At 51.6% G+C, this 24,194-nt stretch overlaps 2 protein-coding genes across 2 annotated transcripts in view; one reads left to right on the forward strand and one right to left on the reverse strand.

The window, feature by feature from the left end:
- Positions 1 to 20,824, forward strand: part of LOC119094490 (open rectifier potassium channel protein 1) — a 46,200-nt gene extending 25,376 nt beyond the window's left edge. Inside the window, exons 5-13 of the mRNA XM_037217547.1 lie at positions 4,181 to 4,302; positions 11,514 to 11,631; positions 13,115 to 13,210; positions 17,169 to 17,311; positions 17,992 to 18,012; positions 19,252 to 19,374; positions 19,873 to 19,977; positions 20,215 to 20,306; positions 20,812 to 20,824. Of these exons, the coding sequence (XP_037073442.1) occupies positions 4,181 to 4,302; positions 11,514 to 11,631; positions 13,115 to 13,210; positions 17,169 to 17,311; positions 17,992 to 18,012; positions 19,252 to 19,374; positions 19,873 to 19,977; positions 20,215 to 20,306; positions 20,812 to 20,824 (833 nt within the window). The remainder of the gene's footprint in view (positions 1 to 4,180; positions 4,303 to 11,513; positions 11,632 to 13,114; positions 13,211 to 17,168; positions 17,312 to 17,991; positions 18,013 to 19,251; positions 19,375 to 19,872; positions 19,978 to 20,214; positions 20,307 to 20,811) is intronic.
- Positions 20,821 to 24,194, reverse strand: part of LOC119094491 (open rectifier potassium channel protein 1) — a 67,894-nt gene continuing 64,520 nt past the window's right edge. The window contains exon 4 of the mRNA XM_037217548.1: positions 20,821 to 20,838. Within this exon, the coding sequence (XP_037073443.1) occupies positions 20,821 to 20,838 (18 nt within the window). The remainder of the gene's footprint in view (positions 20,839 to 24,194) is intronic.

A 24,194-nucleotide genomic window follows, 5' to 3' on the forward strand; every position in this document is an offset into this window, starting at 1 on the left:
CACCGGAGAACGTCGACGGGCGCCTCAATGCTGGTCCTGCTGGGGCTTCGGGCAAGAGGCACGGCTCAAACGGGCAGTTGGGCAGGCTGGCAAGGGTGTGTGGAAGTGGTAACGCTCCCCAAGACGCATGTTAACATTAACAGCTTCTTGGTAAGCAAAGCGCTTTTGGCCACCGGCAGCTAAGTCAGCCTTATTGATAGCCGTATCTTTGGTGTTGTTACTCCTAACAATCAGGTCAAGCCGCCTGCCCGTTTGTTGTCAGCGTCGGGCCATCGTTTAAACGCTTTGGGCATCTTGTCCTCCGACATAGAGGCTGTAGGGGTGAAAGGAAACACAGCTGTATTGTAGTGGTGTGTCCTTTAGCTGTAGCCGAGTACATTGTGGTACATAACCTTCTGCACGATTTAATTTTGGGATGGGATTCTCTTCATAGTAACAATGTTGTGTTGAATTGTGCTGTGAATACTAGTGTTAAGTTAAAACTGCAACTCAAGACTGCAACTTGTCCGTCCCGGTGGCTCAGTTGGTTCGAGCGCCTGCATTCCGACCCACCCACCCGTGGCGGGATGGGTTCGAGTCGCTATAGGACGCTCGCTATTTGCCTTTGGCAGGTATGGCCTGCGGCCGGTGGCAGCGGTCGCGCTAAAGGTCATTTCACGTCAGAGGGCAGGACGGACCGTGCCGAGCATTGCGGCACGTAAAGCTTTCGCCACTAAATTCTGCCGTTGCCTGGAATTGCGCGATCGGATGGTGGGGGTCAGGGCTCACACAACAAGCACTGCTTAGCGTGAGCGCTGATCCCAGAAATCCATTCATTCAAAGGATTCAGACCAAATTTATAAAAAAGAAAAAAAGGCCGTATCTGTCCCTCCACAGTCAGCTGTGTGTTTGGCGGTCAAGGTTGACAAGCCTTTGTCGCGAGAGTTTGCAACAACGCTCAAGAACCGTTGAAACATGCGATTCGCTGACAGCACCGTTTGCGTCAACAGAGATCTCAATGTACATTCGTAACCGATCTGAGCGCCTGGTCACCATGCATAGGCGACGCGTCATTAGCTATGCAGAGCGGATTGACAGTGTTGAGACGCGCCAGCCCGAGCCTGCTGGGGAATCGCCAATGACGTCACAGAGAAAAAACACCAATGAGAAGTTATCAGAGTCTGTGGTTGGCTCCTTATCGCTGGCTCTAAGCGAAATAAATTGGTGGTGTTGATCAGTTCATTTCTAAAGCTGTTTCTCACGGCTTTTCAGGGATAGCCCTGTATAACGGTGGTGATATCAGCTTGGAGCTGCGGGAGGGAGCACAGCCTCAGTTCATACGGCCATACCCAATCCCATGGGTCCTTGAAGGTCAACTGAGGTCGCAGTTTGATTATCTGCAGGCATGTGGAAGTTGAAACCTCCGATCGGAACTCTTCCATCATTTTGAATCCAAAGTGCTCTGATGAGTATCGGAATGTTCAGGGCATAAGACCGTTGAATGAGCCTCTCGTTCCGAAGCAGTTTGCCTTCCCTATGGTTGATGAGTTTATCTTTTCTCTGCACGGGTGAAGGATCGCTTCAACACTTAACGTTGAGTACGTGTTTTTGAATCTACAGCTTTCGAAGGAATTGGGTAAAATTTGCGCATTTCACGCGCTGGGAAAGACATTTTACCCTCGGCGAATTTCCATGAGGTGCTTAACTATTGTACTTTTATCACCGAGTCATGCGAAAGGTCCTCAGGGACTTGGATGATGTACACGTGCACGCTTTTGGACAGTTTCTGGAGAGACTCAGCGGTGCCGAGTTCAAAGTCACTCCGGATGAATGTCGTCCTTTTCAGACAACCTTGAAATACCTTGGTCATCAGAACACTCCTTATGGGGTTTCTATTGATCCAGATCGTATTCAGATAATTGCCGGCATGAAGCCACCTACGTCTGTGGAAAAAGCTAAGAGGGTGTTTCGCTTCTTTTTATGGTTCTGCAACTTTCTCCCGTCTTTCAGCGCTGTTGCAGACCCCTCGGTCATTCTGTGCAACTCCGATAATTTTTTTCGGGGGGGGAGGAACCGAACCAGGGTTTTTCCCACCTTCATGCAAAGATGATCGGGCCAAAATTCCCAGTTATCCGCGCAGAAACTTTCCATTCATGTTATGTACAGATACTAGTTTCACGGGGCCGGGTCAATTGTTTTTTGTCTCAAAAAGTATGAGGTGGAGCGCAAAATTACTTATAACGGTAGCAAATATGCCCGGGTTAAAAGAAGTGGACGATTTCTGAACTAGAAGTTTATGCTCTCATTCAGGACTTAAAGAAATGCACAAGTATATGGTGGATGCCACGTTTGCATGGGTTTGTGACTGCAATAGCGCTCTCCAAATTTCACACAGTCGCGATCACATCAACCCGAGGATGGCACGCTGGAAGACGCTCGTCAGTGACTACTGTTACTCCGTGGCGCATAGGCCCGCCGCGCAGACGCAGCATGTACATATGCTGTCCCACTGGCACGAAGTCTGTAACTTGGCGCAACATGCACCGCTGCCAGACCGGGCGGTGCCGGGCACCTGGCCGATGCTGGCGCCCCTGGCGGGGCATTCGGGAAATGTGTGGTGCTGGCGGAGTTCCGCGCGGCGGGATCGGTGGCTCGCTACACCGGTGGAAGCGGCTACGACGCAGATACCGGCGTCCGTAGTGTTCAACCAGAACACTATGAAGGGTGAAGATACCGAAAGTAGCAGTCGGTGTTGACTGGCACAGGTGATTGAACAGTCGTTTCACTTGCGTGGCTAAAGGACAGTGCACATGATACCAATTCATGGGCTCGGGAGGTCAATTTGACAGGCGCAGACTTCCTCGTACGGCATTCTCTCGAGCCGGATTCGCTTGTGTGGTTAGCAGAAACATGACCGTAATCGTAAGCGATCGCCGATTGCAGAAGCCTCGGGCGATGGCCGCTCTTGGCTCTTCCATATCTGAAACGAGATCAGCCCGATCGGTTTTGCCTGAGGCACGGGATCATGCTCCGAAAGGCTCAGCCGACAGGTGCTGATTTGATTGTGTGGCTCGCTGCTAAGCGTTCTGAGCTCCTCTTCAGCCACCATGATGCATCCCATCACGCTCACGGGGACGGGGTTAAACTGCATGAGCAGTTGAGCAGATATGTTTGGTATCCAGGGCTGAATAGAGACAGTGAGGACTATGTTCATATCTGCAAACGGTGCAGTCAAAGGAAGAGCACCAGGCTGCAGAATTCGCCACTTCTTCCCCAGCAAGCCAGCTATCGGAATGAGACCCCCGTCACAGACATGCTTACCATGCTTCGGAGTTCGGTGACAGGGCGATGCCACCTGCAGACCTGTGTGGATAAATGTTCTGGCTTCTTTCTTGGCTTCTTCTGTAATTTGCTTCATTCTGGGTAGTCTGACGGCATCCTGGAAAAGTTAGAGCATCACTTGTTGGCATCTGGCCCGCCAATTAGTGTAGAGTGACGCGGAGACAAATCTGCTGAAAAAGACCCCGGGGGGTCCAGCTGCTGTGAGAGCATTTTGGTGTTCGAGCACGGTTTCTTGTTGGATGTTACTACGAGGCCTTGGGTAAAGTTGGAGGAAAACACCCGGATATTAAGCGACGGCCGCGCTCCGTGTCCGAACCTCATAAATCTGACAGGAAACACCGTCTTCCGGATATCATCTTTCTCTGAATAATGAGGTGTGCAGTACCCATGGCTGCACCCCATTCTTTATTCATTTTTTCGCCATCCAAGCATCCCCATTTCTCAACTAGTTAGAGGCGGAATGAGTTTGTACCAAGACGACTTCGTCCACAAAAAGCCTTGAACTCTCTCAACGACTCTCCGAGGAGCTCAGAGAAAGCAGGCGGAGAGCATGAGAAAATACAAAGCGCAGTACGACAAGCGACCCGGGGCTGGAGAGTGGAAGCTGGCAGCAGGTGATCGCATCTGGTGCCGCTTCGAAATAAGAGCAAAAATGGATAACCCTTGGGTTGGACCATTTGTTGTTTTGTGTTGCATGGACCGTCAACATCTCGATTTTGCTATGAGTAGATTGCTATTCGTCGTAGTGGATGAGTGTGGATGAGTCAGTGGATGAAACGCGTCCTAGTCGTTTTTTGACCTCGCCTTTCACATCCGAGCAGCAGGGTCAGAAGCATGGGTGACCTGGTCCATGTTGCAGGGTACGGCCACATAGCACCATCGACTATGCTTGGACGGATCGCGTGCATTTTCTACGCTCTTATTGGGATTCCGCTCAATGGAATTCTACTAAAGAACATCTCCGATCTCTTCAGTAATAAGGTAGGTGGCCTACTCATGCGCTGGTAAAGCTCCCAGTGGATGACTGTGTGGCTGTGCTGAGACTTTTTAAAAAGGGACGAAATTTATCGCAGCAGGAAAGCCACAAACGTTGACATTGAAAGCTTTTTTGTACGTGGGTGGTGTGCATGAGGATATTCAAACTGAAAAAAGTGTGCGAGAACTCCACAATTCGCATACCACACTGATATATGTCATTGTTGAGTGGCGATCATCTCCGTCGGCGGCGAAGACGATCACACATTTCCAACTACCAGACGAGCTTCAGCTTTGGGCGCTGGGCCGTGAACACGTGACCTCTCTTCCCATCCCTTCCTTCTTCCTGCCTCCCCTCCCGTCCCCCATATCCTTTCTCTTCCCCCCCCCCCCCGCACCCCAACCGAAGATGTCGAAGGCAGACAGTTTGTGCTTCCCCCCCTCTTTTTTACTTCACACCATTCAACCGAGACCAGTACCAGTTGGATCACGGGCTTCCAGTCCCCTCACGCTGCAGCTGTGTCTAACGCCGCATACAGCGAGTGAGCTTTACCGCGGGGTCCATCATGAGGCACCCGCGGAGCCGAAATGTTCTAGTCAGCTTGCTGGACTTGACTAAAAAGTCGAGTATTCACATGAAGGGCACGATCGATGCGAGGGGTAACTCAAAACTTTTGACGGCAATATTTAGCCTTTTTTCGCACCATCAGCCGACCCGCGGTATGAACCACAAGGCACATGGCATACGTCCGAGCATAGCATATCAGCTGATCGGTAGCCCATCAGTTGGCCATCAGCGAGTCCGAATCCCTCACCGAACGTAGAGCGGCTGGCTTCTGGCGAGGGCGTGATGATCACGCCGGCTTTTTGCGTCATAGAGGACATGTGCAATGGTTCATAACCAGCATGCAATATAGGCATCGACACATGCATTCCTGTGGGCGCAAAATGACCCCGATGCTGACGCGGCCTAAACACGAAATCACCACCGCCACACATGCCTCCCTGTCTTGAAGCGGAAGCGTTTCGTCTCCCGCAAAAATGGCTCCCGCGCCCAGTCGTTGCATAGACGCGTAAGCCGACAGCTAGCCAGAATGAGATATGAGTCAAATAAAATGGAGTAGAATAGAACGGAATAGAGTAGATCAGAACAGATGCATAGCTGCTGACCAATGGGTGGTCATCTGGGCCACAGGCTGGCCGTAATGTTAAGCATTTAACTGTACTTAACAACACCAACATGCCGTGGCAGTCCTGGCCGGCAAACAAGACGCGCGAGAGCTTTTCCCATTGAGCCTGAGTTTCGTTTACTGAGTGAACGGCTTTCGGTACGAACAAGCTGCTGTACCTGACACGCTTTGTCATCTCGGCCACTGGTCCGAATTATAAGCGTGAAACATTCCTTAGAAACTGAATGTACCGCAGCCCTACAGCGGTGCCCCAACTAAGCCATTCCACCGAGTTATCGCGCTCTCCCACGAGCAGGATCTCGCACGTATTGCGTAACCACCCCCACGCGCGCCAAGCGCACTCCCCCAGGGCCGACCGTGACGGCAGCCGCACTGCGTCACGGCACGGCACGTCGTCACGCAGTGCGGTCAGGGTGGTCCGGGCGGGCGCCGGCGGCGGGGTCCATTATTGGAGTGTGTCACGCGCCGAGCCAGCGGGTCTGTTTGCGGCGCGGCGGCGTGAGTTGTAGCGAGCGCCGCCGCCAGGCACACTCCTCCGGCGGGAAGACGGAGTGGGAGGGGGAGGGGAAAGGGGAGGCGGTGACCGTAAGCTCACTGGCGGTTGTAACATAGCATTAGACAAGAGTCTGTCTCTGGCGCGGTGTGGAGATGCAACGCATCACGGCTGCGTCCGCAACCGTCCCCCGAAATCCGGGCTCTTTTCCGCTGAATAATGTTCGTCTACCTGCCTTTTTCGTCGCGCTGATGCTCGTTTCAATTTTCTATGAGAGCGTGGTTCCAAAAGTACGGTTACCAATTGTGTTACCAAAACTGCTAATTTTAAAGCCAGATTACTGCATTACTAGTCAAGGCAAGTAATGCATCGGCCGGCGCGTATGACTATGAACAATGGTTGGATCCTCAAGACGGACACAAAAAAGCAACTGATTGTTCTCTCTCACCGCTACCCATGAACAGCTAGCCAGAAGTGTTCCTCCCACTATCGGAGCGTCGCACAGAGCCATGTATGGACACCAAAATATATAATAAATAAGTTACTCATCCCTTTTCAAGGTGGAGGGGGGCAGTGGTGTTAACTGTTCCCTCCCCCACTTTTCAAATTGGGGTTGCGTTTAGCTTACTTTTGCACCATATTAAGTATACATGCCGATGCCTAGTTCACCAGCCATCTTCCCCAAGATGCGCCAACGTTTTCGTTTGCTTATTGGCCATTGCTCAATGTCGCAGCCGCAGGCCGATGCCACGCAGCCTGCGGAGGCTGCAACGCCGGGCGTCGAGGTTGTTGTAGCTTTGACTTACGAGCGCGCATGTTAAAAACCATATTGCATAGTTTTTTATCAGTGTAATACAAATTTAGGACCCAATTTCATCTACAATCTACGTTCAGACAATCCTCAATATCTCTGAAAAACACGGAAAAACAGGGAACCTGAGTGTATGCAACAATTATTGGACTACCTGCGGCGATCAGGGATGTTGTCACGGCAGTGAGGGTGCCTGTGCTGATCCGGGGCCAGCTGCGGGTCAGAACGCCCCCGTGTCAGGGAAGGTGAACACCGTGACATGACATATCCTCCAATGGTCTCCGGATCGACCAAGAGATCTCGCCCCGTGTCACCGGAATGACAGCCAGACGACACTTCGCGATGGGACGGAGCGGCTCTTCAGCCCTTGATCGGAACCGGTAATGTGGGAATAAGGGGTCTCATTATTGTTGAGTAGAGTGGGGTCCCATTATTGTTGAATAGAGTAGGGGGTCTCATTGGTGTTTAATGGAGTGGGTCGACATATTTTTTTAAACAGCGAGGCCGTCCCATGTTTTTCTGAGAACATACATTTTTCAGGACGAATTAGTGAAACAAATTATCAAAAGTTTTGAACATGCCAGCCCGCAACCTCGAGAGCAAGAACAGCGATGGCCTGGGTTGCAGCTTCCGTAAAACCGAACGGCGTCGACCGCTGCAAACGTCACCAGACGGCGGGTGTCGTGTTAATCTGTCTTCTGGACAGCTTAATAGTTACAGAAACACGAAATTTAAAGATTCTGCCTTTGCTTTTTCAGTTCCACCACGAGATTCCAGCACCAGTTCGCTATGCTTTAAGGGTCAGTTCGCTCTTATCATCAGTCTAAAAATCGCACGCGTAAAATATGCACCCAGACTGCCTACTAAATGTAAGATTTTATGTCCTGAAGCGCTGGAAGGTACTTCTTTCAGAAGCGTCATCATTTTCGTCCACCCTTTGGCCACGACTCCGTATTAGCTGCTGGGCCTACAACGCGCGGTCTACGGAGACTGCAATGCCTGGCGTCCGGGCTTTTGTTGCTAAGATTAACGAGTGCGCGTGCTCAAAATTACGTCACATAGCTTGCATTACTAGTCGATTGAAGTGTTTGAAAGCAATTATTTCAGAAACACCCCACCGGTGGACCACAGCGAAAAGATAGCCACTGGGCTCTCGCTCCGCGGACTAAGGAGACTGCAACGCCCGGTGCCGAGTTGTTACTAAGATATTCGCGATGTAAGATTTTCGCGATGATGATGTAATGTCTGTAGCCCCTAGATAAAACATTCTGACAGAGCTTCTGAACTCTATTGGCTTATAAAGAGTCCACTAAGCCTTTGTAAATTAAGGGCACCGCTGATTTATTCCATGCGGTCGTTCAACACCTGATGTCTGCAGTTTATTAACTGCAAAATATAATCAGATTTGTCTCACGGTAGCGTCTGGTTTCTGTTCTGGTTACAAGGTAAAAATAACGACGAAACGAAGAAAACCGCATCCCATGTTAACAAGCGGGCAATGTCCAGGAATTTTGTTTGGGGGGGGGGGGTCACCATAAGAGGGGCTGTTGTCAACCCTGTGTTCTCTCTTAGCAAAGCTCTGGCTACGACCCCGCCTTCACACAAAAGCAGACCAAGTGGTGTATGTTGAATGCTGGGCAATGAAATGTCCGATGGGCTAATTCATACCAAAGGTAGGCAGCTTCTCGGAGTTTTTTTTCTGGGATGGTGCAGTGCAAGAGGAAATAATTTGGAAAAAATAATGTTGCAGGCGTCCAGCATATGTTTTACACGCCAATTAGTAGTAACTGTGATCCAGAAATATGCAATAAAGCAGCCGTACGACCAGTTTGCAGTCAGTTATGCGGGAGACAGTCAGCTTAGGGCAGTGGCTGCCGACGGCGGGGGGTGGGGGGGGCAGGGCTCAGATAAGGGATATATGACAGAAGGGGAATCGCCAGTTTGATGGCTTTTGTCACATTGTTTTTTGCTGTTTCAAGCTTCCGAACCTGTTTCCGCCTGAAATGCCGCGACAAGCCTTATCTCTTGAAAAGCGGCCAGCGAAGTGAAGACGCATGCCAAATCTGTCGCATTGTTAGGCATCGATTCACTTTCAAAATTCTCACCAGCCTATGCCCAGGTCATATTTTGGCATCTACTCTGTGGAGACAGATGCCTCATCAATGACCCCAAATGCCTACCCGCTAGTGCAATTTCGCCTCCTTAGGAAAGACAATGTTGAAATTAACGAATAGTCTTGGGAAGCTAGATAGTCTTATTTGCCGAATGACATAGATGAGTCGATTAGGCAAGATTGTGCTACAGTGCGGAACAACTCCAGATGCATATCTAGCACAGCAGCCATGACATCTGAATAAAAAGCGACAACAACCTCCATTTCTACCCATCCCCCCTGGCTATCGGGCTTGCTTTCAAGAAAAGTTCCTGAAATAGCCCTGAGCTCAGCCCCCCCCCCCCTCCCCTCCCACCAGTTTTTTGACACGTTCCTACGCCTACGCTAAGACATGGAAACAAACAGGTAAAAAGGCATACAAAGCTCTGAATCGGCCACTTGTTTGATACGCGCAGGCATAGTCATGAGGACACTACCTGCACAATGAGGAAACAGGGTCTGTTTCCTGACCGTTAAGCTTTTGATAGCCGTCACGCTGAATGCTGCTTTGATGATAGCGACTGCTGTCCTATATATACATACATATATATGATGATATTAGCCCGAAACGTGTTTCACATAACAACCGTTGCATCATCAGGCGGCAAAAGAACACACATGTTAGTTGTAATTCATTATGGTTTGAAACACGCCATGACACAAACCAATTGAAAATATCACGCATGCACATGCAATGACACACGACCAGGTTTCCAATTTTGCAGACAAATTTTGTTATAGAGCGATTTTTAATGGAAATGATGCAGTCATGCTCTCTAGTGCTGGACGTTGGACAGCGGGAGCAATGCGGAGACAATTGCTGAGCGGCCATATCCATAATTTAGGAACACATTAACACTTCCTCTGGATAGCAGTCAAACTGTGAGCGTTCCGAGAGAGCCGTCATTTGGCCACCACCTTACGCACCGCCGGTCAAACTGTATTCAGTGGTTTTTTGATTTGAATACCCGCGGGCAGACAACCAATAGCTCCCAGGCCCTGGCGTGAATGAAATCTCTCAGGCAGGGGTATATAGCTTCGGGAAATGAGTTTAGGAAAGGGGTCAGAGTACGAAAAACGAGGAAATCCGCCTCAAAATACGCCAACAAGCGGGCACATCCACGATTTTGACTCTCGTCTTTCTCAAAGATGGGTGTGAGGGGATGGAGTCCCCCCGCACTTGAATAGGAAACTGCATTCCTGTTTCCGGTTAAAGATGCCAGCACGGGCATCCTTCAGATACAAGGAAATTCATGAGTATCCTTCCGATACTGTCCACCAGATGCGAGTCGTGCTACTGATCAGCACTGTAAAACCACAGAAATCCCTTCAGCTGCAGGCGGCCTTGAGCAGCAGACCTGCGCTCCGAATAGCCTCGGGCTGGGTCGACCTTGCTCATACGGCCTGCAGCGCACGCCAGTTTAGTGTCAACTTTGGTTCCGACCCACGGAAATGTGACAGGTCTGAACTTGATTTCTACAGAGCTTGTTCTGGCCGCAAGTCAAGATACAGGCTATCTCGCGGTCTCACAACCTTAAAGAGGTGCAGAACATCTGACTTGGACAGGTATTTTTATGATGAAACAACAAAGCATTCAACACCGTATTTGTTGCATATTTACAGATGAGAACCGGTTAAGTGGATTCGTGGGTATTGGCGTCGGTATTTAAATGTGGCATGTGCATGTGTGTGCTCCAGTACTCCTGAGTATTTCGAATCCACCTTGGTATTAACAATTTTACCAATATCTCTTTCAGAATGTCTTTTGACACAACAATTGCATGCCTGGGTGTGTAACTGATACCGCCTTCACACATGTAAAATGCCTGGATATGTAACTGATACCGCCATCACACATGTGAAATGCCTGGATATGTAACTGATACCGCCATCACACATGTGAAATGCCTGGATATGTAACTGATACCGCCATCACACATGTGAAACGCCTGGATATGTAACTGATACAGCCATCACACATGTAAAATGCCTGGATAAGTAATTGATGCCGCCTTCACACATGTCAAATGCCTGGATATGTAGCTGATACCGCCTTCACACATGTCAAATGCCTGGATATGTAACTGATGCCGTCATCACACATGTGAAATACCTGGATAAGTGGTTGATACCGCCTTCACACATGTCAAATGCCTGGATATGGAACTGATACCGCCTTCACACATGTCAAATGCCTGGATAAGTAACTGATACCGCCTTCACACATGTCAAATGCTTGGATAGGTGATTGACAGCAGTTTCATCGCGACTGATCGCACAGGCTGTTTCGCGTCAAGACCGCTACGGCTTACTCATGAAAACTCGTTCCGTGCTATCAGGCTGCGCGCCATTCGTCGTCACCTAATAACCACCGGTCGGCTCGGGGCCCATCTGTGACTTTTTTCATAAATGTGGAACGAAGTCGGGCCGGATTGACTGAGAACCGATTACCAGGCACAATGCCCATCGATAGAAGCATGGCGCTCGCCTGCTGTGAGGCAGCGTGACGCGACCCGACCCGACCTGACTTAACCTGACCTGACCTGACCAGAACCGGCCCGACCCGTCCAGGTAATCCGGGCGCACCAGCGGATTAAGGAGCGTCGGTACCAGACCAAGCTGGAGGTGTTTGTCGACACGCTATTCTACCTGTCGCCGGCTGTGCTGCTGTTCTTCCTCGTTCCGGCCGGTAAGTGGCTCGGCGGTGCAGCGGTTGTTGGGAATAGCGCGCGCTTAACACGCGCCCGAAGGGGGGGGGGGGCTCAGTTTGAACACTCCCCACAAGAGGTTTACCAAAATAACTTCCGAAGGGGGATGCGTAACCGCCGCCAGTCGTTGTGTAGCTGTAGGAGTTGGAAGGTCCGATCTTTTGGTGTAGAAGAATTCAGGATGTCTCGCAAGGTCATTATACATGGTTGTTGACTTACAGCAGATCGATGGCAGGCTATGCAGGTCAGCGAAGGCATTTCCTACGGAATCGTTCAACATGATGCAACAACAGATGGTGGACGAAATCATGCAACTTTGAGATGGTTCCTTAGAAAATAATACAATCATATTGGGATTATTTTTAACTTCATTGACCTTAGTGAGATATGAAGGTCAGATTGAGGTCACAACCAAACCACATTTTTACTGGAAAACTTGCGTTAGAGGTGGATTTTAACGTTCATTTCGAGTTGCTGAATCGCTAGGACGACCAGTGATTTATTGCTATGACTTCATGAAGATCAATGGAAGTCAATGGTGTTTTAAATGTCAACAATCTTGTTTTGCTCTGAGGAGTATTCCGCGTATTCTTTGTGAACAATTGCACTGTTCCACCGATCGATTCGATGCCCATGTTTGCCACTTTTTTGCAACCGTACAAACGGGTGTTCCCTATCTTGTATGACCATCAAACGTCTCAAAATCCTGATCCTTGTGACGAAAACGGACAATTGGCGGTGCTTGAAGCCTGCTACCAGGACGCATGACTGCAGCCAGGCGTGATAACCCCGGTAAACCAGGCGTCGCAGGGCGGTGGTGACCCGAACGTCAGCCGCTGCCAACACGGCGAGGCTGGCGCGGGTGCCGGCGGAGCTCTCGCTCTGCTACCCATCATCTGACCCATCATCTGACCGCTACCCATCATTTGACCCGTCATATGACCCGCCATATGACCCGTCGTCTGGCATGTCGTTTGATATCTGCCTATCATATGATCCGTTATGTGGCCCGTCATGTGACCTGTCGTCTGACCCCTTCCCATCATCTGACCCGTCATATAACCCTTTATCTGACCTATACCAACCATATGATCCATCATATGACCCTCATCGGACCCTTTCCCATTATCTAACCTGTCATCTGATCTCTACTCATCATCTGGCCTGTCATATTAGCCGTCATCTGACGTGTCATCTGACCCCTACCCACCTTCTGACCCGTCATATGACCACTTATCTGGCTCCTACCCATGATGTGATCCGTGATATGGTCTGTTGTCTGCCCCATACCCATCCTCTGATCCGTCATTTGGTATCTACCCATCATCTGACCTGTCAACTGACCCTTACTCATGATCTGATACATCGCCTGACTCCTACCATCATCTGGTCCGTCAACTGGCCCCCTATCCCTCATCTTACCCCGCCATCGGCCGTGATAGTAAGGTCAACTGCTTCTCGCAGGTATTTTCATCATGCTGGAGGAATGGAACTTCTTCCAGGCCATCTACTACACGTTCATCACTCTCACCACCATCGGATTCGGCGATCTCGTAGCAGGTGAAGCGCGCACTTCATCCGCGTCTCCAGAGCACCGTCGTGACCGACGCCACAGGCGAAAAGTGATGAGGGACAAAGCCTTCGGTGACGTAGTGGCGTTGCCTCCCGTGTGCGGGTTGCAGTAGGACACAGGTGTTTCTGGCGGGCGTGTTTTTGCCGCTGTCTGGCCCCTACTCACAGGGTGGTGCGTCACGGCATTGTGATACTCTTGGGTAAGACCGGAACTGGCAGTCTCATCTCGGCAGTCTCAGTCTCTGTTCTTGGCGATTTTGCATGCATTCGTCTTTCAGTACGTTCGAGGCCACAGCCCGCAATACCTTACCGATGATAAAAACTTTGAACTTGTGCGGCCTGAATCGGACCGGCCGTCACGCTTTCTAGGGCGAAACATCCTTGTAATCACTGGGAGCACGTTCGTGCAGCTCCCAGCAGTAGCAAGGGCAATTATTTAAAGTTAAACTATTTATCGTTAACTTTTTGCTCGTGACATCTTTGAGCGGTGTGTTTTTTCACCCAATTTCGCAAACTCACCATAATTTTACCTTTTCCCCGATTAAAAAGCGCAAAGTTCACATTTAACCCCAAAATTGTGAACAAACTGGGAGACACGGGTCGAAACCGGGTCCAGATGTCGACGACCCAAGGTGGCAGCGGCACGAAACTGACCGCTCTGACAGCGGAGAGGACGGACACTAAATCCTGCCGAGTGCGGGCCGATGTGTGCAGACGGCTACGCGCTCTCGTGCGTGGACCACACATCCCCCCTTGGCGGATCTCAGCAACCTTGGCGAATCCTTGGCGGATCTCAGCAACCGGTGCAGGCCAGGGCAGAGCGCGAAGTCCAGCTGTACGGTGTAGCCGAATGTGCCGGTCGCAGCGAACAGATGTCAGAGCTGGGCGACGCGAAGGTGCACCTATGATCTGCCGGAGAATTGCCAACAGCTGTGCTGACATAGCGCGGAAGTTGTCGGGTGGGGACAGAATATCATTTAACTACACAAACGCACTAGCATGCCTTGAATGGGACGGTGCGTTTATGTAACGCAGACTTTCAACTTATCCACGTCGTTTCCAGGTGTCTTTGATAAGTAACATCTTAACAACACCACAGCCCAGTGCTGACACCCACAACCAAAAAAACGACAACAACAAAAACGAACTGGGCATTTCGAATACAGACCCACAACATTTGAGTTATGCAACGTTCAATGCTTGGAAATGATCACCTTATGTGGTAAGACACGCGTCTACGCGTGCTTTGCGATTTGCGCTCGGGACAGCCAATGAGTGTTGATCTTACAGTGCCACTTAATCGCTTCAGCAAGCTGAGTTAAAAACAAATATCGATGTTTAGAAGTCCTCAGTGAAACAGTGAGGTAGCCCTCCCCAAAAACCACTACGCTGCCATCTTAAAGGAGGTAGCCTGGCACAAATCCTTGTCAAGGAGCCATTTCCTGTATGCTTGCAGGCGTAATGCAATTTGTTCGGTTCGAAATTTATGCAAATGTGTTTGAGCATAGTCAACACAATATGACCGCGGCGGTCACAGTCGGCGTGCCGCACTGACATTCGACAAGCAAAACCAGTTTGTCCGGTGCTGTGTCATGCGTGCTGTCAGATGCTATGTTGCATCAGCCTGTCATGCGTGCTGCCAGATACTGTGTTGCGTCGGCTTGTCATGTGTGTTGCCAGATACTGTGTTGCGTCGGCTTGTCATGCGTGTTGACAGTTGCCGTGCTGCCTCAGCCTGTCATGCGTGTTGCCAGATGCTGTGTTTCGTTAGCTTATCACGCGTGTCGTCAGATACCGTGTTGTGTCAGCTTGTCAGCTGCATTGCGTCAGCCTGTCATGTGTGCTGGCAGATGCCGTGTTGCGCCGGTTTGTCATGCGTGTTGTCAGATGCCGTGTTGCGTCAGCCTGTCACGCGTGTTGCCAGATGCTTGTCACGCGTGTCGTCAGATACTGTGTTGTGCCAGCTTGTCAGCTGCGTTGCGTCAGCCTGTCATGTGTGCTGTCAGATGCCGTGTTGCGTCGGCTTGCCATGCGTGTTGCCAGATGCCGCGTTGCGTTAGCCTGTCATGCGTGTTGCCAGATGCTGTGTTGCGTTAGCCTGTCACGCGCGTTGCCAGATGCCGTGTTCCGCCGCTCACACCCGGTCTGTGTGAGCCGCTGCTGAGGCAGCTGACCTGATCGGCCTCACGGCGATTCGGCATGTTCTGGTCGGGCTGAACTGCTGGCTGTCACCGAGGCAGTCTAGAGAAGTGACCTAATCACTGGGTCAGCTTAGGAGAGGGCTTAATAGCTGGGTCAACCGCAAACAGTAGCTTAGCCAGGCCGTGAGTGGTCGGACGTGATCCAGAATGTGTAAGGCCCCAGTGGCACTGAAATACCGCCTGTTTGATCTGTGAGAGTAACGTAAGCAAGCACTGTATCGTCGGCTGGGTACTAAAAAAGGTCGAGACAGCGCAGTTAGCTCGGGTCATCAGTACACAGACAACGCGAGCGATTAAAGGTGTTTTTACGGTTACACGCAGACTTGTCTGACCTTTAATGCTCGAAGCTCAAGATGAGCTGAGGCCGCGTGTGGAGGCGGTGCTCGTCGGGGACAGACAGTTCCAGGATATGGCCGCAGGGTAAGGCAACATCCGGCGCGGGGCGGGTAGCCGGGCCCCAGCGCGGCCGCCGTCACTGCGCGGGCGGGAGCGCTGAGAGGAGGCGCGCCGGGCGGCCAGGCCTGCAAAGCCTAGTGGGCAGGGGATAAACCACAACTCCGTCACGATAACTGAATCAGCAGGCGGCCTGATCGACAGGAAATGGATCACCAATGCCGTCAAGATAACCGAATCAGCAAGTCTCGGCCTAACCAGGACACAGTGTTTCACCTGCGAAGGCTTTGTTCTTGGGCGATAGTTAATTCCTGGCTTCATTCTGAAAATATAGCACACATGAATTACAGCTGGTCCCGCGTTGCTTAGATCAATCCTGTCTGGGCATATCGGATTTCACTTGGCTTTGTTTCTAATCGCGTGAAACTGAACCCATCGGATTACACTGGTCTCCAAATGGAAGGGTGGTCGCCGTTGTTTGCAGCCCCACCTAGGGCTGTCTCACCCATTTCAACATCAAAGACGTTATATCAATTAAACACGTGCCTATAGGTAACGAGTTCGCACAGCCGCAACTTCGGCCGCTGATCTCATCTCGTCACATATGATCTCACCGAAACTGCTTACTCACCTCACCGGGCACCGCCAAGCGCAGAGGATTCCATTTCCTGAGTGAATCGTGGCTGGTTTTCTCCCTCGCTGCTGTTCGCAGATGAGCGCTCGTATTGTCCGCCGGTGATGCGGAATGGGAGCCGTGTGCGTACAGCTCGCGATCATTCGCAGGAGCTGTGTGCGTACAGCTCGCAACCATCCGCAGGAGCTGAGTGCGTACAGGTCGCAATCATTCGCTCGCCCTGAAGTCACCCACTTGCTCGTGAGTGAGTTGGCAGCACAAACGCGTCCAGCACTCTTGGTGGCGCACGCAGACGAGGATCGGCCCTACGGATATGGTTCTTTAGTGGTCCAATACGCAGATTTGTTTGAACCTCATCAGCTCTGATGAGGCCCCGCCGTCAGCGGCGGCTGATGGCCACCGGCTCGGCGCGGACAGAGAGTCTGTCACCGCGTCTGGCCTGACAATGGCAGCAGTGTGGAAGCATCACGTCCCTCCGCGCACGTCGCCAGCCCGCGCCGCTGCCCTGACCAGGCTGGCAGGAATGCTGTCACCCGCGTCCGAACACTGAACGTTCTGAACACTGCGCGCGTCAGACACGCCAGAAACCCGGGCAGACGTCGGCGACGGCGCGAAGACAAGGCGGCCAAAATCAGCTCCATGTCAACGACATGCATGCCGCGTGATCGCTGCCGTCGTCCGGCAAGGTGTGACGTCACTGATGTCGCTCCGCCGGCAGGCAAGGTCAATGACGCGGAAGACGCGTCGGCCTGGATCTGGATCTACAAGATCGGACTGGTGGTGTGGATCATCTTCGGCCTCGGCTACCTGCTGATGATCCTCGATTTCATTTCACGAGCGCTGTACTCGAAGAAAATCCTGGTAGGTGGCATTCAGTGGTTCCTGCAATGCTGGCTTGCTCGAATCAGTAGCTACTATGACTACCATAGCTAGCGGCGCAATGAGTGATAGCTCATGATCTCGCTTCAATTCATCCTGAGAATGCGTTGATGATGGTCCTGATGATTTTTTCGTTTTGCTTTAGCAGATAGCGAGTAACCTCTTGTTGCATTTTTGGCTTGGGAGAGTACAATGAATGTCAACGCATCGGTAAAGCGCACGATGCGGTGTAAATGGGCATAAATGTTCTGTCCTTGGTAGAATACGTGAATCAGGACTCCCTCCCGCATTGTTAATATGGTTTCAGATCTAACAGTATAGTCTCAACAGTACAGCAGCGAGTCAACCTTTAGCAAATGAGGATAGCTCAATATTTAGACGCTGCAAAAACGTGTCAAAGGTTCCCACGGAGCTGCCTGGTCTTAAGTCCTATTTAACTGATAGCCTTGTTCACGTACCTGACCAGTAGGCGTCTGTCTTAGTTTACAATGAGCATGCGCACCCAGTTATCCTGTAATATGCATTTGACGTTTATTTTCTCATAAGTTTTGCAAACCTCGCCACCACAGCATGCAAGGGATGCGTCTATTAAAATGATATTGTGCCGAGCATGATGCATCTTCGGCGTGTGTACAGTATCTGAAAATATCCATAATACACAGCTGCGTTCCAGGAGACTGATGGTGAGTCTATTCACAGCTATATAGAGGTGCCTGTGTCACGTTTGCAGCACAAAAATGTGGGCCAGGGGTGTCTATGTCGCGTTTGCAACACAAAAATGCGGGCTTCGCCCGCGAGTGTGGGTGTGTTTTTGTAGTGATTATCATGGTGCATGCACTACTGTTCATTTAATTTAGACGTGCACGTTTCAGCTTCAGTTTTGAACGTACTTCCGTGCGATTGTGCACCTTTGCATTTTCCGCCCGCACCTGGAAGGCCAAACTATCTTATTGTGTATTGCATGGTACGCGATTACGTGTTGAATGTATTTTTGGTGTGCATAAGAACACACTCATTTTGACGAGATGACAAACATCTCAATGCTGCTTTTCCCGGTAGGCTGAAGGTTGTCGACGCATGCAAATAAAATGTATCTACTGTGCATGTACGAAACTGTTTTCGACTTTGTTTTCGTAGAGTGGATCTATGAAATCTAACTCAGGTTTTCATCAACGACGTTTGTCGTGTGACATTGGATGCATTATCGTGAAGGAGGGCATTTGTTTTAACACGAGAATAGGAAGCTTTGCTCGCCTTTCCTGACGTTCTCACCTGGTCGGTGCCAAGATACGAACCCAGTTGGTGTGGACCATAATCCGTGGCGCAATTGAATCGTGGCCCCCATAATGGGCGCGTGCTAATGTAGCCCCCCCCCCTCCCGTGATCGGCGCACACCTCTCCCCCTTATCCAATTTCTTGTCTTATTAATGTGTGCGTGAAAACATGTTGACAAATAGCTTTTCGAGGTAGACACGTCAACCCGAACAGATCAAAAATACGCAATTTGGTTCTACCTCGCGCGGGAATATCGCGCACCGCAATCGCGCTAAACGGATTTTCAGTGTACAAAATTTAGTTGTGCCCGCGCCGCGAATGGTGAGACGCAGTTGAGCACAGGCGAAAGAAGAGGAGTGGCTCTCATGAGTGCCGTGGCGGCATGTTTCCGAGAATGCTAAACATTAATCGTATGGCGACGCTTGGAAAGAAGGAACGTCAAAATGTTTTGGTACCGCGCTAACACGTTCTGTCACCTGTTGTGCTGACGTATATATATATATATATATATATATATATATATATATATATATATATATATCCTACATATATGCTGCATCGTATCTGCTCTTCAGCTGTATGTTGGGTGTTCAGTACCAGACACTTTCTGCGGAAGTCCATTACTGATATGTTTTGCTCTTCTGAAGACTCTTGAGAAGAAGGTCATCCGGGGCATCACGAAAACCAAGGAGAAGTTCCAGCGGAACATATCGAAGGAAGTCCTGCAGATTAAAAATATTCTCAACGAGCTGGCATTCAACAGGAGAGAGGTAAGTGTGACTTCCGGTGCCTCTGGCGTGGGATTGACCGGTAATTGCTCTGTGAAAGAAAATAAACTGTAGCTATCTGATGAACACCGTGGTTATGCTTCATGGGAGTCTGTAAAAACTCACAGGCTAAGAACCTCCCCCAATGTGCAGAGTGCCTCAGTCAGACGTTGGGAGCGACTGAGTTGCAAACGGTTAAAAATGCCCAGAGCGTGGGATCCAGTCACTGTTGTATTTCCTGTTTGTGCGCGGTTCTGTTTCAAACAAACCCACCACTACACTGGCTGGAAAATGTGTTGTGGCAGATGTGTAAGCGTGCAACGGCTGCACCAACTTTGTAAAATCCAGTACAGTTCCAACATTTAGTGCCGAAATGTGTTCGTTGCGTCCGGTTCATTTCCGCAAAATAACTGGCCTCGACCACCGCCGGCGCCCCGTATACGTGGCGCCGGTGGTATATGCCACCCCGCCAAGACATGTCACCACTCCAACCTGTTACAGGTCGCTAAACCGCCTGCCGCTGTGCGCAGTCTGGTCCGCACGCAGAGCTTTCCGAATCTGGTGTCGGTGGGCGGCGGCGGCGGCGGCGGCGGCGGCGGCGATGACGCGCTGGTCGAGGAGGCCGCCGCCGAGCCGCCGCCGCTGCGCCGGGCCGGGTCAGAGCCCCAGCTGACTGAGCCGTCGGCCAGCGGCCAGGATCCGGCGCCGGAGCCAGGGCCGGAGCCAGAGCCCGGCGGCGAGGGGCTCGCCGCGCCGCTGCTCTCGGCCGTCGCTGCTGATGACCTGATGGCAGCTGTGGCGGCAGCGGCGGAAGCCGGTGACGGCGACGGCGCCGCGCCGCAGGCCGCGCAGCTGCTGTCGGTCGACTCGGCGCTCGAGGTGCTGCTGCAAGCCACCGTCACGCTCGAGTGGGACACGGACAGCACGGACAGCAGGTCGGACTCGAGCGCCGCTCGCGCCGCCGCGCAGCACGCCGCCGAGGCGGAGACGGCGATCGGCGGGCAGGAGCGCCGCGCCAGCGTTTGGCATCGGCTGGGTCAGGCCTGGACCAATCGGCCGAGCCTGCTGCCGGGCGTGTTCCCGCGCCGGCCGCCGCAACCCGATCGGCCAGAGCGTCCCCAGTCCACCCACGACCGCCACCGGCGCACCACCACTACCAACCTGGGCGACCTCCTGCGACTGCTGCGCGTGGCGTCGACGGCGCGGCGCCGCACGGCCGCCACCGACGGCGAGCGGCGCGCCACGCTGGCGGCGGCGCGTTTCCGGCCGCGGCCCGCTCCTGACCCACAGCGCCGAGCCACCGTGCAGTTCCTGCGTCGCCGCTGGAGCGCCACACGACTGCCGCAGCTGCTCAGACCGATCGCCCCGGTGCCGCCCCGCGTCTCGTTCCGCGAAGAGGGAGAGTCCTCTCACCTTTGAGCCGCCCGTCGCGTGCGGCAGGGCTCGGCGCTAGGACACGACTGACACCTGTCGGCGGCCGGCGGAACTTCAGCTTATGGTCGAGCCTAATAGGGGCTGTCAGGATTAGATATGATATCGATTGTTTAGTATATGAAATGCTCGCGTATTTTAAGCAATCCATGGATGGACGTTCGACTAGTTGTGCAGTTTGACTGTTGCGTCGTTGTAAGACACACTGCTGTCAAGGAGATGCATGGATTGGCGTATTTGTGCTTATGAAATGTTTCTAAGGCTCAAGGCTGACGCCACACATTGCTACCAAATTTCTGCTCCAGCATTTGTGAAATGCTACAGGAGTACTTTCACTCAAGCAGTTACAGGTTTGATGTTAGATGTCTATGTACAGTAGCGTAAGAACCTATCAATTTCACGAGCATGTTGTACGGTATTTGTCGGAAAACAGCTAGGCTAACTTAACATATGTATTTGTCGACATATTTATGAGCCCATATGTCATATTTATCAACAATATTGCCCTGACGGCTGTGTTGAAATAGACTATTTATGTCAACGGTTTTACAGATGACGGACTAGGACTTCCATTTTCCCCTTACATCGGGTAATAGCTGGTCCATGCAAATGCAGGAACTCGTCACGTTTTATATGGAGGTACCTATTCGGCGCCTTTTTTGTTTCTACATTGGGTAATCATGCTTTTCAATGGACGGAAGTGCCACTCGCACGGCCTGAACTGTAAGTGCGTCGAGAAGCCCCAATAGCAACACCGGGTGAAGATATCAGCCGCTGCTGTTCCAAACACGTTTTTCTATGTTTGTGATGCATGCATGCATGCTTGCGACGCAGGCAAGCGATTTACTGCCGATAGGCTCAGCTCCGAGGCGCATCCACAGGCCTCCGGCGTCTGTTGTCTATCTAGAGGTCCTCAGGTGCCCGCGGCACACTATTTAGAGGTCTTCAGGTGTCCGGGCACACTATTTAGAGATTCTCAGGTGTCCGGACACACTATTTAGGGGTCCTCAGGTGTCCAAACACACTATTTAGAGGTCCTCAGGTGTCCGGGCACACTATTTAGAGATCCTCAGGTGTCCGGACACACTATTTAGGGGTCCTCAGGCGTCCGGGCACACTATTTAGAGGTCCTCAGGTGTCCGGGCACACTACAGAGGCGAGCGACAATGAATGGCGACGACTCAATATTTTTTCGGCATTTTGGCGTGGCGCGCTTACGCGCATCATCAACACACAGCGCAGCGTACACATGAGCATGAGTAGGACTATGTCGCTGAGCAGCCGTTTGCCAAGTATCAGCATAAATGCACCGTCACCCAGGCACCGGCAGTTAACCTAAGACGTATTCCATTTTTAGCGATGGTTGGATTAAAGGGGCTCCTCCGCTACCTTTTCCCGTTCAAAACAGCCTCTTTTAATGCTAAAGCCTATTTTCTTGCGTTAGTCTTCCCTTGCGCTATTCAGGGCGTGAATAGCGCAACGCTGCGACTTATGAGGTCACGATGAATTAAAACGAGAGTCCTCGAATGAATCATGCCAAGGTTGAAGATATCGCTCTCACTCATCTCATTCAAATCCTGTTGCTGACAGCCGAACTTTCGATGCCGTCTGTGCGAAAGCATGGTAACACGGGAAATACTTCACGCACGTCACTATGGACGTGCTTTTGCTGCCCGTCAGTTATGCATACATGGCGTACTTTTTCCAAGTGGACTCAGTCAGGACTGTGTCAAAACGATGTGCGCTGTTGAAATCGTTTGCTGTTTGTGGCCGGTTTAAGAATGATCACTCGGTTTCAGCACAACGTTATGAGCATGACTCAGAAGAATTTTAAGACACGTCTAAAACTGTAGTAAGTCTCGAGTTGTTGCTTTCGAAGCTAGAGCAGGGGGTCACCAGCCAAGGGTCGGCTTTTGGTCCATCGAAACTTCTCTGTCTCATCGTGACTCGGCCCGTTCTGTCGCAACTGGTCCGCTGCAGTGCGTCTAACACCAGAACTTCGGCGAGATGCCGCAGCCACTCGAATGCTCTCAACATCACCCATTCCATTCCCCTGACCTCGTCGGCAAGCGCGCCCGCTGCTCGACGGCCTTCCGTCACGCTATCGGCGAGCTGTCCCTCGGCCTCTCGATGACGGCGGAAGGGCGGCGAGTGGTCTGACAGCCAATCTCTGGAGGGGGGAGGGGGGCTGCGACACACCCGGGAGGTGTCAGACGACTTCGACTGGCCCCTGTGCTGTCAGATCTGTCAGGTCAAGTCGGAGGGGGGGGGGGCATAGCCATTTTTAGCAACTTCTTTCTAGTGAACCTCATGAGGTCAACGCTAAATTGTCAGAAAGATGGGAGGCTGGGCCCGCTAACCCCTCCCCTCCCCCCCCCCCTCGGTTTCCACATCAATGCCTAAGAGCCCTGAAGTGACGATTCCTGGCTCCAAAGAGTTGTAATCCGAAGGGCACCAAAAGTGACATTTTTCCCAACGAATTCAAAGCGTGGCTTTGTTTTACCACGCCCCGCGTCCGTGCGGTCCTGCGAACGTTCGAGTGCTTTCTGCTGCACAGTAACTGGATTGATTATGCATTGAGGGCCGGCGGCTAGCCAGTCTGTGTGATCCTTTAGGCATTGGAGGAAACTGGATCGGAGATGTAGAGCGACGCACTCGAACTAGACACGAGAATCCGCTGTCATCGATGTGGATATTCTACGGTCGCTGGAGGACTGATCCGGCGTTATTGGTGTCAGCCGTTGCCGGGAACGGAGGCGTTTAATGCTCGAATTTTCTGCCAAGTTTAAGCCAGCTTTGCCGACTCGGAGGAAATGGCACCGCAAACACCCACGCCGACAAATGCGTGAATATACAATGGCTCCTGCTTTACAACGATTGATGACTCAGTGGCGGCACGGATAAAACCCCCACGCAATCTCACGTGAGGGATGAAGCCGGCCTGGCATGAGAAGCTGCCCTCAGTTTCACCGGTGGGGACGGCGTGAATACGGTGGCCGCTAGCCTCATCCGCACAGGACTACAGCTGAATTTAGAATTTTGGTTAACACTCATTGTTGATGCATAAAGCTCACGACCATTGCAATGACCTAGCAATAGTCACTGGGGGAGGAGCGTGGAATGTGACCACTCATCCACTCACTGAGTTGAGTGGTGAAACGCTTCGGGGCAGAACATAGGGCTGTCGGGTGGCTGACAGGACGTGGGTGGGATCGTCACATTGGGCGCCTTCGATTTCGATGCGGCCGACTGCCACTCATTATACATCACCTCCCAGAAATGCAACACGACAGATCCCAACCGTAATGAAAAGCAACCATCGTAGCAAACGCAACGGTGGCCGCAAAGGAACACGCTTGGTCGACAGCTATGTTCAGCACACCGTTCAGCCC

The sequence above is a fragment of the Pollicipes pollicipes genome, unplaced genomic scaffold (assembly GCF_011947565.3).
Source record: "Pollicipes pollicipes isolate AB1234 unplaced genomic scaffold, Ppol_2.1 Scaffold_4002;HRSCAF=4701_pilon_pilon_pilon, whole genome shotgun sequence".
In the NCBI taxonomy this organism is placed as follows: domain Eukaryota; kingdom Metazoa; phylum Arthropoda; class Thecostraca; order Pollicipedomorpha; family Pollicipedidae; genus Pollicipes; species Pollicipes pollicipes.